Genomic DNA, 14,197 nt, shown 5'->3' with positions numbered 1-14,197 from the left:
AAAAAATCAGGTGGAGGACAAAATTTAGGAAACACTCTTCAAAATCTCTCCTTTATTTCTTGCCCCACCAAACTATTGCCTGCTACTCCAATTGATTTCGCCATTATTTTCTTTCCTCACAGCCGGCCCTGCCCCATATGGACAGACGCCTCGTCGAGGCAGTTCTCAAAGGCGACGTTTCAACCTTCCTCTCTCTCGCTCAAGAAGAGGAAGATATCATCAAACAAGTCGTCTCCGGCTCCCTGAACACTGTCTTACACTTAGCAGCGCGGTTTAGGCACTTGCAATTGGCGTCGGAGATAGTGAATCTAAGGCCTGAATTGGCGTCGGCCGAGAATGAAAAGCTGGAGACTCCTTTGCATGAAGCATGTAGAGAGGGGAGAGTGGAGAGTGGAGATTGTGGCGCTTTTGATGGAGGTAGATCCATGGATTGCTCCAAAGGTTAACCGGAACGACGAGAGCGTGCTGTTTGTGGGGTGCGAGAGAGGGAAGCTTGATGTGGTGAAGCATCTTTTGGTGAACCATTCATGGCTGTTGATGCTGGAATTGGATGCTCCCACCATTTCACTTCATGCTGCAGCTTCAGGAGGCCATACAGGTGAGTATCAACCTTGATTGTGGCGGATCAGGAGTCTTTGAACTCGATTTACTACCAGGTGCTCGTTTTTATTTGGATAGTTTTTTTTTTTTTATTTTAAAAAATAGAATAATAGTAATTTATAGTTTTGTCACAAATTATTGCAATTGAAACCACTAGAAATCCACCTATTTTGCAGATGTACTCCCTTGCACCTAGCTTGCAGCAAAGGTCACCTTGAGATCACAAGAGAGCTTCTGAGGTTGGACCCAGACCTCACTTCCTTACAGGACAATGATGGTCGAACACCTCTCCACTGGGCGGCCATGAAAGGGCGTGTCAACATCATTGACGAGATCCTCTCTGTCAGTCTCCAATCGGCAGAGATGAGAACCGAACATGGTGAGACTGTTCTACACCTGGGAGTGAAGAACAACCAGTATGAAGCCGTCAAGTACTTGACAGAGACCCTCAACATCTCCCAGCTCCTCAACACGCCGGATAGTGATGGCAATACCATCTTCCATCTCGCCACTGCCGAAAAACTCACCACTCTAAGCTAATTATATATCATACTGTATATTTATATGGGACCTACGTACTTTTGCCAACTCTAACTTTGTCTTTAGCTGGGTGTCAATGTAAATGTTCTAAAGAATCTAAACCGCAAGGGTTACAGCCCTCTAGAAAGGATGGTTAACACGGTGGACCTTCAACTTTACCCCCATTATTAAATTACCTTTATAGAGACCCAGAAGCTTTTCTATTTCTCATATTAGCTTTTAACAGTGATCTCTGTTTCTTATAAGAAGTTTTCGACAGCAATCTCTTGAAGGTTTAACAGCGATCAATGGGATATCACATTTGATACAGTCACAAGCCATCCGTACTAGTGAATTAGAGGTTTTTTTTTTCTTTGATGGGTAAAATAAATATCCGAAAAACAAAAAACAAAAACAATCAAAATCCGAAAAGGAAAAAGGATCATAATCTTTTCAAAAGTGAAAAAAAAAAAAAATCAAGACCCAAAGGAAAAAGATAATGATCTTTTGAAGAATGATAGAAAAAAAAATTATCAAGATCCAAAAAGGGAAAAAGATCCTAATATGAAAGCAAAACGAAATGGAAACCCATAAGAAATTTTGGAAGAATAATGAATCATCCAAAGTAAAATTAAATTGAAGAAAAATAGACTCCTTAAATTTCTTGAATCAAAATTGAAATATCATCAAAACCCAATTGAAAAGAAAATTTATAAAAATAATGGAAAAGAAACCTGATACTTCGTTCAACATCAACGCCAGTTAAGTGAGTCGATTCGATTCCACCCATGGATTCCTAATTCCGAAAAGGTAGAGCTTCTGAAGGAGAGTTTTCCTTTCAAACTAAATGAAAGTGATACATAAAGGCCAGTGGACGGTGAATATATATACTGAGCGTTAGTGACTGTTGAAAGGAAAAGTTTTAAAAAGACAACAACAACGTAAACAACAACAATCAAGATCCGAAAATAAAAAAGGATCATAATCTTTTGAAAAGTGGAAAAAAAAAACGATCAAGATCCGAAAAAGGGAAAAAGATCGTGATCTTTTGAAGAATGAGAGAAAATAAATGATCAAGATCCAAAAGGGAAAGAGATCATAAATAGAAAGTAAAATGAAATGGAAATTCATGGCAAAATTTGGAAGAATAACGAAGAAAAAGATTGTGATCTTTTGAAGACAGAGAAAAAAAAGGATCAAGATCCAAAAAGGGAAAAAGATCATAATTTGGAAGTAAAACGAAATGGAATTCATAGGAAATGTGGAAAAATAACGAATCATCCAAAGTAAAATTAAATTGAAGAAAAATTGACTGCTTAACTTTCTTGAATCGAAACTGAGATATCACCAAAACCCAACTGAAAACAAAATTCATAAAAATAATGGAGAAGAAACCTGATCCTTCGTTCTCAACACCAACGCTCTAGTTAAGTGAATCGATCTGATTCTACCATGAATGTCGACACTGAGAAAATGGATTCCCAATTCCGAAAAGGTAGAGCTTATGAAGGAGAGTTTCATTTGAAGCATTTCAAACTAAATGATAGCGATACATAAAGGCCAGTGGACGGTGAATCTATGTACTGAGCGTTAGTGGCCGTTGAAAGGTAGCGCGAAAAGTTTTTTAAAAAAAAACAAAAAAAACAACAATCAAGATCCGAAGAGGAACAAAGATCATAATCTTTTGAAAAGTGGAAAAAAAACAGATCAACATTTGAAAAGGAAAAGGGATCATAATCTTTTGACAAGTGGGAAAAAAAAAGGATCAAGATGCAAAAAGGGAAAAAGATCATGATTGTTTGAAGAGTGGGAGAAAAAAAAGGATCAAGACCCAAAAAGGGAAAATATCATAATCTGAAAGTAAAACAAAATGAAAATTCATAGGAAACTTTGAAAGAATAACGAATCATCAATTGAAGAAAAATAGGCTCCTTAACTTTCTTGAATTGAAACCGAGATATCATCAAACCCAACATAAAAGAAAATTCATAAAAATAATGGAAAAGAAACCTGATCCTTCGTTCAACACCAACGCTCTAGTTAACTGAATCAATCGGATTCCACCGTGAATGTAGACATCGAGAAAATGAATTCCCAATTCTGAAAATGTAGAGCTTCTGAAGGAGAGTTTTCTCTGAAGCCTTTCAAACTAAATGAGAATGATTCATAAAGGTGGGTGACTATATATAATGCGCGTTAGTGACCGTTGAAAGGCGGTGCTCCAGAAAATTAAAAATTAAATATTACTATTTCCAAATCTAGTTTATAATTTATGATTACTTTTAAATTATCTAATAATTTTAATAATTTGTAATTAACTTAAAAATGAGTATGAACTGGAATTTTTGAAAATTTTTCAATGGTTAGTGTTTGGTTAATAAAAAAAATGTTTCAATGGTATTTTTGATAATTTATTATATAATAAAAAAGTGATTTTTGAAACTAATTATTGAAATACTATTATACAATTATTCAATAATCATTTTAAGTAAATTTTTTATTTTCAATAATAATTTTCAAATATTTATAAAACACTATCTTTTTGAGTGAGGATAATGTCAAAGGATGTTTTATGCTTTTAGCTTTGTAAATGTTCTTTGATTATTATTTTTTTTCAAGACAAAAGAGATTTTATTTATACTATTTAACTAATACTTAATTTTGATTAAAGTAATGTTATTATTTTTTAACAAAAAAAAAATACAAATTATAGATTTATTAAAATGTTAATATTTATATTTTATAATTTTTACTAAAATGTTATCATTCGTTTTTAACATTGTAAAATAAAATAAAACAAAGAATGTTCGTTTTTGACACTTGTGTCATGTTTCATACTCTACATTATTAGAACCTTTAAAGATGTAAAGATTTGTTCTAGAGTGAATTACAAGAGTCATTGTGATTATATATATATATTAGCCTTCTCTTTTTTAATGTCGTGAGGGTTCATTGAATTAAAGCGAATAATATCCATATGAGACATAATTTGTCTATGTAGGCTTCTTGAACCCAAAAATGAAAAATGTGGTATTTTATCTATCTAATCCCACAATCTCATAGAACACACGTCTTTGGTTGAATGAGAAAAGAAAAATACATATAAAAAAAGTAAAACAAAAATGAATCCACATTTATGTTAAATCAACATTTAGTTGAATGAGATACTTGTTCATTCAAAGATAAAACCAACTTGGGTTTACAATTTTAGGCACTAAAGATAACGTACATCTAAGCTTGTCTGGGCATTGGTATGAAGGTTCCATGAAAGCCATATGGCACCCTTTGAGGCAGTGTAATTTTTGCAACTGGCTTGCTGTCAAACTTTCTTGCATCAATTATATGAACCTGTGAAGGCAATACATTTCACAAAGCCTTAGATACATATAAGGGCACCTCTCCACGACAAAGAATAGGAAATCTTCGTACTAGATAGTGATATACTTACTTGAGATATGTTGGTATCTTCATTGTGAACAAAAGAGATGATCCAACCATCATCTTCTTCAACACCTCCCTGTTTTGGGACAAAGGCACTTCCACTGCAGAAGTTGTTTTCCTCAAATCTATGGTACTCCACCTTTATCAGCTGCCCCTTCTTTCCATCCCTCTGGTAAGTAACCATAGACAACATTACGTAAATTTATCTACACATGAAAAGAGATGTAGAGAAAACAAAAAGAATTTTACTAGAGAGGTAAATGGAGATAAGGGATGTTTGATTCTGGAGGAGCTTCTTACTGCAGGTAGTGTCTTGTCTTGTTCTTCAAAGTACAATTTTGCTAGACCTCCATATTTGGCCATGCCTAATAAGAACAGCAATCTTAGGAAAAGTGGCTTGTGTAGTTAATTGTATTGAAAGCAAGATTCTAGAGATGATTCTAGTTACCAACTCACCGCAGCTTGAGCTTGCATGGAATCTAGGACTTGGGTGTAACCATACTTGTGTTTAACACCTGTAAAATCTTCATTGATCATAGGAAATTCCATGGAGAAATCTGTCCCAGTGAGATTTCTCTCCTTAACCTCCCCAGTTTCCATGTTTAGTCTCCATTCATACACTTGAGCAAAAGGAAACCCTCTTGTGTGAACCATTAGAATTTTTGTTAGATATCTCTATAGGTTTAAATCCCATTGAAAACCACTCAAATTTATTTAGACCATGATCAGGGCCAGGTATGATGGATTCAAGAGCTCTACACCCCCTTACTACTACCTGTTTTTTGTTAGAGATAAAACCAAATTCAATGTCAGAGCCCATATCTTTTATGTTCGCAACCAGAAAAGATGAGAGCATAAAAGGGTAAGCCAATTAAAGGTCAATGATATTCTTCTTGTATTGTGGATTACCTCATTTCCGTCCTCAAAGCTATTGAGAATATGAAGTGTGCAATTTGCTTCTACATCAAACCACTTAACTGAATCTGCATTTCCATAACGAGGCATGACCCCAATCCTTGTATAGCCTTCCTTATCATACTTGATTAATCTACATATGAACATGGATACTCCATAAATTAGAAAATGCTTTGATTCAAGTTGGCTTTTTGAGAAGAATTTGCAGGTTTAGATAGTTTACTCACGGGCCTCCTGCAACTAGTCTGTTCATGTCTACTGTAAGAGGACAATCCATGATTACATTATACCTGATAAGCATTAAAAGAGAGACAAGATGCACTTAAAAATTATAGTAAGACAGAAAGAGAAAATGCTTTTAATAGTTCATATGTACTTGCTACACCTTCTCTTAGGTGCTTTTAATATATGTCCTCTTTTTGCCTATTAAATAAAAAAGAAGAGAGAAAAGAGAAAATGCACAACCACATTTTGAACATTCCACTTAGGAAACTGCTTCCCTGTAAGATTTAGAGAGCATCTTAGTCATCAAAAACATCCATCAAGGAATTAGAAGGGAAGTTTATACAGTTTTAAGAGATCAGTATAAACTCAAATTTGAGCTGTCATGGAAGCTGAAGCTTTTTTCAGTTGATAAATATGAATTCAAGGAGCAATGCCTCTGGGGCAAAAGGCTTTTCCCTTGAATGGATTGGTTGGAATAACCATGGAGTCCGAGAAGACAGGTTGGAACTGAATAAACTAGGAATGTGTACATCCTCAACCCAGGTTTTCAGGTGCTGAAATGGTTCGACAACCAGGTCAGAGAATTAAAACATTGAAGTCAACCATCAGGCCAGAAAAAACAGGGGTTATTATTGAAACACAACCACACAAGCAGCATATATATATATACTAGTATTTACATGGTTCAACAAAAGGAGGATAAAAAAGACAATATAAACTTACTTCTGTGTAACTCCTATTTCATGGATTAGAGTAGCTCTATTAAACTTGAGGTCAACTTTATGAGATAGCATATTTCCATCCGCTGAAATAAGCAATTAAATGAAGCCCATTAACATGTCAATAATACTAATTAAACATGTCTTGGAGCTTGTAAATCTTGGACCAACACAAACATTACTGAATCAAATCTAAGTATACCAGAAATAACTCCTGCCACAATAAAAGGCTTCTGTCCATCCATCCCAATGGTAACTAGTTCCCCAGTTCCTGGAGCTTTCTGCATCATGCAAGAGAATAAATTATATATAAAAAATCAAAATAAAAATTCCTGAACTTAATCATGGACATAATGCTGTTTTGACTGTATATAAAGAAAGAACCTTTGGATGGCTAGTGAAAGGCCGATCCCAAGCTCCATTGACATCCCACTCCTCCAAGGTCTCCAGAGTAAATATGTCAATCTCTTGAGGCAGATGGTTCTCTGTGATTGCATAGAACTTCCTTGAATGCTCAAAAATACTTGTGCTGCTGGTTTGTTTATTAACCATTCCAAATCTCAACTGGAAAATTAAAAGATATAAAAAGGGAATTGGCTTCAAGCATGCTCAAGTATATTTCAATGTGCTACAGAAATCCAAAACTATTTAGCATTTCTCTAATATATGCCACTGTGAAGGGATGCATTATCATTAACTATCAAAAAGCTAAAGGGAAAATTTCACCTTACCATGTTCAAAAGATAAGCTGCTATGATAGCTGGAGAATCTCCTTCAGCAGCAGGAAGGAAGGATGGCTTGTTTCTTTGTTTCTCCAGCTTGAATGTCTCAGACTCAACATATCTGTTTTTGTAGGAGATGATCCAATCTCCATGAGCATCCTTCATAAAATATATGGCATGAAGCATTCCTTCTCCTTCTACCCATATATGGCTTGATCTTCCAAAAATTGAAATGGTAGATTTTAGTCCTCCAAATAGAGGATTCGAACCTGCATTTACAATACATGAAGGCTCTGCCAGCAGACTTTAAGTAGTTTTTCATGCTAGTTATTAGACAAAATCAAGGAGCTCGCATTTGGGTGTCCCAAAAAAGTCATCTAGCCACATTGCAGTGCTTTAATATCTTACATCACCTACCACTTTTTCCTTCCTTTTTAATTTGCAGGCCAACAATTGCACAACAGCAACCAAAACAAAACAATTTAACCCGCAACACAATAAATAAAGGAAGATTCTACTTAGCAAAACTTATTGGAGACTAGCTATTGATGTTTATCCAGCTTTAGGATTGCATTAGAGATAAAAATTAGCAGCAGCTTTATAACTATGTACTGTGTAGTGAGATTTCTATAACCTAACTAATGTCTAAATGAAAGACTAGTATCATGGCATTAGAAACAAAGTAATACACACCAATTACCATTTCTTATGTAAACACCGGCTCGAAAATCTACTGGAATAATCCCTTCAATACAAACAACCTGAACAGCTTCTCCAATTTCTTCCACTGGTGCAAAGTTTTTCTGTAACATGTAATTTGATAAAGTGCTGATTAGAATGCATAGTGGAAGTCATAACCAAAATAACAATGGCATAATGAGATAAATAAGCCTGGGAAAACTTTATAGTTTCTATTGACATAATATTGAAAATCTATACTCCAATGCAGTGTCTAGAAGTATATCATAATTGTGATTGAAATAATTACTATCAAACTATAGAGATTTAGGTTACTGCGGAAGGAGTCTCTCAAACTTACCTGAGATGGGAGTAAGGGTTGACTGACAAATTGAAATGTAGAATCCACAAATGCATCCAACATTCTATTAGAAGTGTTTTTGAGGGTTTTTGCAATGTCAGTTCTCACTGATATTTTCTGCAGCTCATTCAAAAAGGCTTGTGAGGTGATGGGATCCCAATCAAGATAACAATTGTTTCAACCACTTTTAATCATGTCCATAAAAACAGGCCTAGAAACTCCCATGAGTTTTCTAAGGATATCGACGTACCTTTACAGTAGAGGAGAGAAAGGTCTTGAGATGATCAAAGCTGTGAGAGATAGAATGATTATGAAAGAGCCCATTCACTTGTAAAGCAAACGAAAAGGATGCCATCTCTGGATGAAGTCTTCTTCTTCTATTAGACAAATTCAAGCCCTTTGGTTTTTGCCATGATATTAGGGCATATTGGTCCCTCATATAGAGTCTAGATGTCAATACTACTAATTGTATTGCACCGGATGAACCCTGGAGGAGTCAGTCCCCTAATTTTTTTTATTGGAACCTCAAAAAGCTTCAGGACAAAACCATTTTTAGCAGTCCACGGGCCAAGACTGCATTGGAATATTCCTGCTTAGCTGAAATAACTCTGCTGAAGAAAGATACATTTGTAATATCTTATCCTATTTCTCTTTGTTTAAATTTAAAAGAACCAACCTGTAGACCCCCTTTTTGGGGTGGCTTTCATGCAGGTTATTTTACCAGATGTCACAATCTTGGAGGGCCACGTGTTGATTCCCAATTGGTCCTTATGAAATCAGAATTGAGGAGCGAATGAGGGTGAGACACTGGAGAGAATATTCAGAGGAGCGTTCGTTTGGCATTGAGGCCGTTAGTGAGCTGCAGGAAGTGGTGCTTTTTCTTGGGAGCTGGAGGAGGAGCGTAGGGATTTTGGTTGCTGCAGGGTGAGCTTTTGAGAGGACTAGTGAGAGAGAGGTATTCCGGTGGCTGGTTGGTTGAGAGGAAGGGCAACCGAGAGAAAACAGAGGAGGTGGTGATTTTGCTGTCAGGGTGGAGGGATGGTTTGAGGAAGGAAAAAGAGAGAGAGGTCAGCTTGAGAGGGCCATTTTCGGGTTATAGAGGGAGAGAGGAGAGCAAGACACCTGAGAGAAGGTGAGAACAAAGAAAGAGAGAACCAGAGAGGAAAGTTTGAGAACCAGAGTATTTGAAATCAGCTGTGAATAGGAGAGGAACGAGGATAAACTCACGGGTTTTCTGATTTATTTTAGCTAGAGAGGAGTTCTCCCAGGTGCGGGCATTGTGGATTTTTCTGTTCATATTTCTCATTACACAGTCTCTCATGCATTTTTCCTGATGTTTTAGCTTTCATTCACTGTTGGGACATGTTTGCTATGCTGTTCTCTCATTTTCTTTGATTTCACTTGAGGCCATCATGTGCATGAATTCATATGCATCGTGTTTATGCTCTCTGCCATGCCCTGTACATAGCCTATGGATTAATACCTGAAATGGGGTTCGATATGTTGGTCTTCTGGTATTTCTTGTTTGTTCCTTCCTTGAGATTTCCTTTGCTTTTACCCCTGCTCCTTCTTATTCCATACATGTTATTTTAAACTTGTGAGTTCACCGTTGAGTTGTGTGAGGCTGGAGGGGAATTTCTCCTTATTGTATGGCCAGTAACAAACATGAGATCGAGGGTCTCTGACCAATGATTGATATACGGATTCCCTTTGGCACCTGAAAGACCATGCTGGTCAAAGCTATTGCAAAGGAGATGATTTGGGCGTGGGTCCCATGGATGTAAAAGTGCACCTAGCCTCATTTCTATTTCTCCGTCCACCATACATATGTGCAGAGGAGTATAGAGAGAAGAGAGTATTCTGTTTGGAGATTTTCTGGGCTAGTGATTGTTTGGGAGCTTCGAAACGGCAAGGGAAGCGGGAGCAGTAGCCAGGCTGCGAGAGGGGACCGAGTTAAAGGGCCTTGGTCTCCTGAAGAGGACGTCATTCTGAGTTGACTGGTGAGTAAGTTCGGGGCCAGGAACTGGAGTCTGATCGCCTGTGGAATTGCTGGGAGATCCGGCAAGTCCTGCCGGCTGCGCTGGTGTAATCAGCTTGACCCCTCTGTTAAGCGCAAGCCCTTTACTGATGAGGAGGATCGTATCATAGTTGCGGTACATGCAATCCATGGAAACAAATGGGCATCAATTGCAAGGCTTCTTCTAGGGAGAACGGATAATGCAATTAAAAACCACTGGAATTCCACTCTGAGGCGCCGGTGTATGGAGATTGACAGGGCTAAGTTGGAATCTGGCAATATAATGGAGGATGTTAGCTTGGACAAAACCAAAGCATCATCTGAAGAAACTATGTCATGTGGGGATGCCAATTCATCCAAGTCCTTGGAAGGAAAAGATGTCAACTCTTCAGATAACATGGCCGATCAGAATGAAGAAAGGGCACAAATTGAGGGTCAATTTAGTCATGAAGCACAAGACCCACCTACCCTTTTCCGTCCTGTGGCATGTGTCAGTGCGTTTAATGTTTACAGTTCTCTAGATGGCCCAGAACATGCGTTTCCATTTCCACGGCCAGTTCCTATGCAGGGGCCTTTGATTCAAGCATCTACACCTAATGCCGGGATCTGCAAATTGATTCAAGGAGATTCAGGTGAACAATTGGTGCCTCAACGATGTGGACATGGTTGCTGTGAGATTCCTAGAGGTGGGAATCTTGGAAACTCTTTGTTGGGGCCTGAATTTGTGGAATTTTCAGAGCCTCCTCCATTTTCAAGTTTTGAGTTGGCTGCAATAGCCACTGATATTAGTAATATTGCTTGGCTCAAAGTTTGGGATATTGGGATATGATGCTCATTGCCAATCCCTCAAAGGTTTACTGCTGTCTTCTCCGGTGGATGCTCCAAATCCAATGAGTACAAGTGCCAGCCAACTAACAACCAGTCTAATGCTGTCTCGTCAGAATTTCAGGGCATGGCAGCATTAGTTATGGACCCCAACCCTGTACGGGCCAAGGTGTCAAGGTATCATATCCAGTGGCTGGGGATCCGTGTTGAAGTCACTTCAGATTTGAATCAAGTTTTCTCCAGCATAAGCAGTGGGAATACAGCTATCAACACAGTCCTAGTTGAACAGGACGTTTGGGATAAGGACTCAAACCTTTCTGCTCTCTTTGTTAATAAATTAAAGAAACTTGATCTGGAGGTTCCTCCTAAACTGTTTCTTCTAGCTAATTCCATCAGCTCTACCAGAAATAGTGCTGCAATTTCTGGGGTTTATATTTCAACTGTCATCATGAAGCCTCTGAGGGCCAGTATGCTGGCTGCATCTCTACAACGGGCCCTGGGTGTTGGGAACAAGGGGGTTTGCCAGAATGGAGAGCACCCCAGTTTGTCTCTCCGCAGTCTTCTTCGTGGGAGAAAAATTCTAGTTGTGGATGACAATAATGTGAACCTCAGAGTAGCTGCTGGTGCATTGAAGAAGTATGGAGCTGATGTGGTCTGTGCAGACAGTGGGAAAAGTGCAATCCCACTGCTTAAACCTCCCCACGACTTTGATGCCTGTTTCATGGATATCCAGATGCCAGAAATGGACGGGTTTGAAGCTACTGGGATAATTAGGGAAATGGAACGGAACGTCAATAGTCGAATCCAACATGGAGAAGTTTCTGTGGAAGCTTATGCAAATATTTCGAACTGGCACCTACCCATTTTGGCCATGACTGCAGATGTCATCCAGGCCACACACGAGGAATGCCTGAGGTGCGGAATGGATGGATACGTATCAAAACCATTTGAAGCTGAACAACTTTATCGCGAGGTTTCACGCTTCTTTCAACCACCTCCAGAACAGAACCAATAGGAGGATTCCCACATTATGGGGTGGTGAAAGACGCTTGCCTGCTGATCAAAGGATGTTGTTAGGGATCCAAGAAACTCTTAAGAGGATTACAGAGAGGAGAAAAGTGCAAAGAGGAGCTACAGGAGAAAACGCTCACTGCATGGCCACCCTTATGCCACGTGTCACTTCCTTTTATTTTTCTCATTTCACAAACTTTAATTTTGAAAATATTTTTTTCCAAATCTCATTCTTCAAATAATTTTCTAAATTTTAGTTTGTTTAAAAATAATTTCAAACTCTTCCATATTTCATCCTTATCATTTGTTTTTAGGTTCCAAAAATCCATTTTTTAATAAAATTTTGCTACCATTTTTCTTTCTGACAAGCAATTTTCACAACTCTTCTGATTTTTAAAATGTTTTAAAATAAGCGTGAATCAAATTTTGTAATTCCAAGTGATGGAATTTACAAAATTAATTCATGCAAAAATAATTTGGGCTTTGGTGGGAGCCCAACATTATTGGATGTCTCATTTGAAAATCAATTTGATTGAATTATGATATGTGATGGCTTTGTACTCGATTTATTGGCATGTGAATTATGTTTTGTATCCATTATTTGTGCACTAACCTCATTTCTTGATAGCGCATTATGGATCATTGCCCAGGTACGCATCCACATCCGTTCTGGTCATTCTCTATACATGTTTTGATTCTCATATGTGCATGATCGCTTTGAGTATCTATTGTTTTTCTTATTGATTGCTATATTTCTTTCATTTTATTAGTAGAAACCCGACTTTAGGAACTTAGAGGGATGCTACGGTATTTACCGTACCTTCCCGATAAATAACTTGACTCCCGAACCCGATCCGGTTTTTCACAGACCACCTTTTCCAAAATAAGGAGTCACACTTATGATTTTCTTTCTTATTTTGTTTACCCTTTAAAAATAAAACAAAAATAAGTGGCCACTCTAAGTCATTTTTCAAACAATAAATCATTTTTCAAATAAAAATCGAGCTCGTCATCGAGTGGAAAATGCATGAGCCGAAATGCGGGATCCACAAAATGGCGACTTCACTGGAAATTGTTTAGAGGGTTACATTTGAACTTAAGATGAAGCAAATGTGGCATTTGATGAGTCGATCAGTGAGTACTCATCTCTTGATTGCACATTGAGACTTCTTGAGTTTTCACTTGGGACATTGACATGTTGATAGTGTTGGTTGATTATCTTGATTGAGAATTCTGATATAGTGTTTATTTTTGCGCTTCATTGATATATTTGTTTCAGACATTTGATATGCTGATTATAACGATTGATTTGTCTTGATTGAAGATTCCAAGATAGCTATTTCTTCTGTGCTTCACTACTATGTTTGTTTGAGATATTGACATACTGGTTGTATCGTTTTCTCATCTTGTTTTATTTGACATAGCGACTCTGATTTTGCCATATTTGTTTTGATCACCTCACATGTATAGACTCACCAGTGTATATAATTTGATTTGACATGATTGATTATCTTGGTTGTATATTATCATGATTGTTATTGAACATGTTATCTTTGCCAGATACTCATCTCGATTAGTTTGTGTGTAGATTTAGATGATATATACCTGTTTTGCATGACTGTCTGTTGCATTAATTAGATTCTAGGAAGCGTTTTTAATTTTAAAAATGTTTTTTCTACAAAATTTAGGAAACACCGTTCAAAATCTCCTTTATTTCTTGCCCCACCAAACCATTGCCTGCTACTCCAATTGATTTCGCCATTATTTTCTTTGCTCACAGCCGGCCCTGCCCCATATGGACAGACGCCTCGTCGAGGCAGTTCTCAAAGGCGACGTTTCAACCTTCCTCTCTCTCGCTCAAGAAGAGGAAGATATCATCAAACAAGTCGTCTCCGGCTCCCTGAACACTGTCTTACACTTAGCAGCGCGGTTTAGGCACTTGCAATTGGCGTCGGAGATAGTGAATCTAAGGCCTGAATTGGCGTCGGCCGAGAATGAAAAGCTGGAGACTCCTTTGCATGAAGCATGTAGAGAGGGGAGAGTGGAGAGTGGAGATTGTGGCGCTTTTGATGGAGGTAGATCCATGGATTGCTCCAAAGGTTAACCGGAACGACGAGAGCGTGCTGTTTGTGGGGTGCGAGAGAGGGAAGCTTGATGTGGTGAA

At 37.8% G+C, this 14,197-nt stretch overlaps 2 protein-coding genes and 2 pseudogenes across 3 annotated transcripts; 2 read left to right on the top strand and 2 right to left on the bottom strand.

The window, feature by feature from the left end:
• The first annotated feature begins 31 nt into the window (after positions 1-31).
• Positions 32-1,343, top strand: LOC117912041 (ankyrin repeat-containing protein BDA1-like). 2 transcript variants are annotated; one of them, XR_004650968.1, is made up of 2 exons: positions 32-656; positions 777-1,343. XR_004650968.1 is itself a non-coding variant. In XM_034826466.1 (2 exons), exons 1-2 carry the CDS (start codon positions 528-530, stop codon positions 1,138-1,140), a joined length of 435 nt encoding a protein of 144 aa, XP_034682357.1. In that variant the 5' UTR covers positions 49-527; the 3' UTR covers positions 1,141-1,343. The 2 variants fall into 2 exon arrangements, 1 of the variants encoding a protein (XP_034682357.1); XM_034826466.1 differs by having other exon boundaries at positions 49-598.
• A 2,877-nt stretch (positions 1,344-4,220) lies between these two features.
• LOC117912465 (carotenoid 9,10(9',10')-cleavage dioxygenase 1-like) lies at positions 4,221-5,029 on the bottom strand. Its single transcript, XM_034827045.1, has 4 exons — positions 5,017-5,029; positions 4,861-4,925; positions 4,568-4,729; positions 4,221-4,467 (listed from the first exon to the last, which is right to left on the bottom strand). The coding sequence occupies exons 2-4, from the start codon at positions 4,921-4,923 to the stop codon at positions 4,351-4,353; spliced, it is 342 nt and encodes a 113-aa protein (XP_034682936.1). The 5' UTR covers positions 4,924-4,925; positions 5,017-5,029; the 3' UTR covers positions 4,221-4,350.
• Positions 5,030-5,037: 8 nt separating this feature from the next.
• LOC117912464 lies at positions 5,038-8,668 on the bottom strand (annotated as a pseudogene).
• Positions 8,669-8,973: 305 nt separating this feature from the next.
• LOC117912698 lies at positions 8,974-12,016 on the top strand (annotated as a pseudogene).
• The last annotated feature ends 2,181 nt before the right edge of the window (positions 12,017-14,197 follow it).

Source organism: Vitis riparia, chromosome 4 (assembly GCF_004353265.1).
Source record: "Vitis riparia cultivar Riparia Gloire de Montpellier isolate 1030 chromosome 4, EGFV_Vit.rip_1.0, whole genome shotgun sequence".
In the NCBI taxonomy this organism is placed as follows: Eukaryota; Viridiplantae; Streptophyta; class Magnoliopsida; order Vitales; family Vitaceae; genus Vitis; species Vitis riparia.
This window is presented reverse-complemented; position numbering and strand designations above follow the sequence as displayed.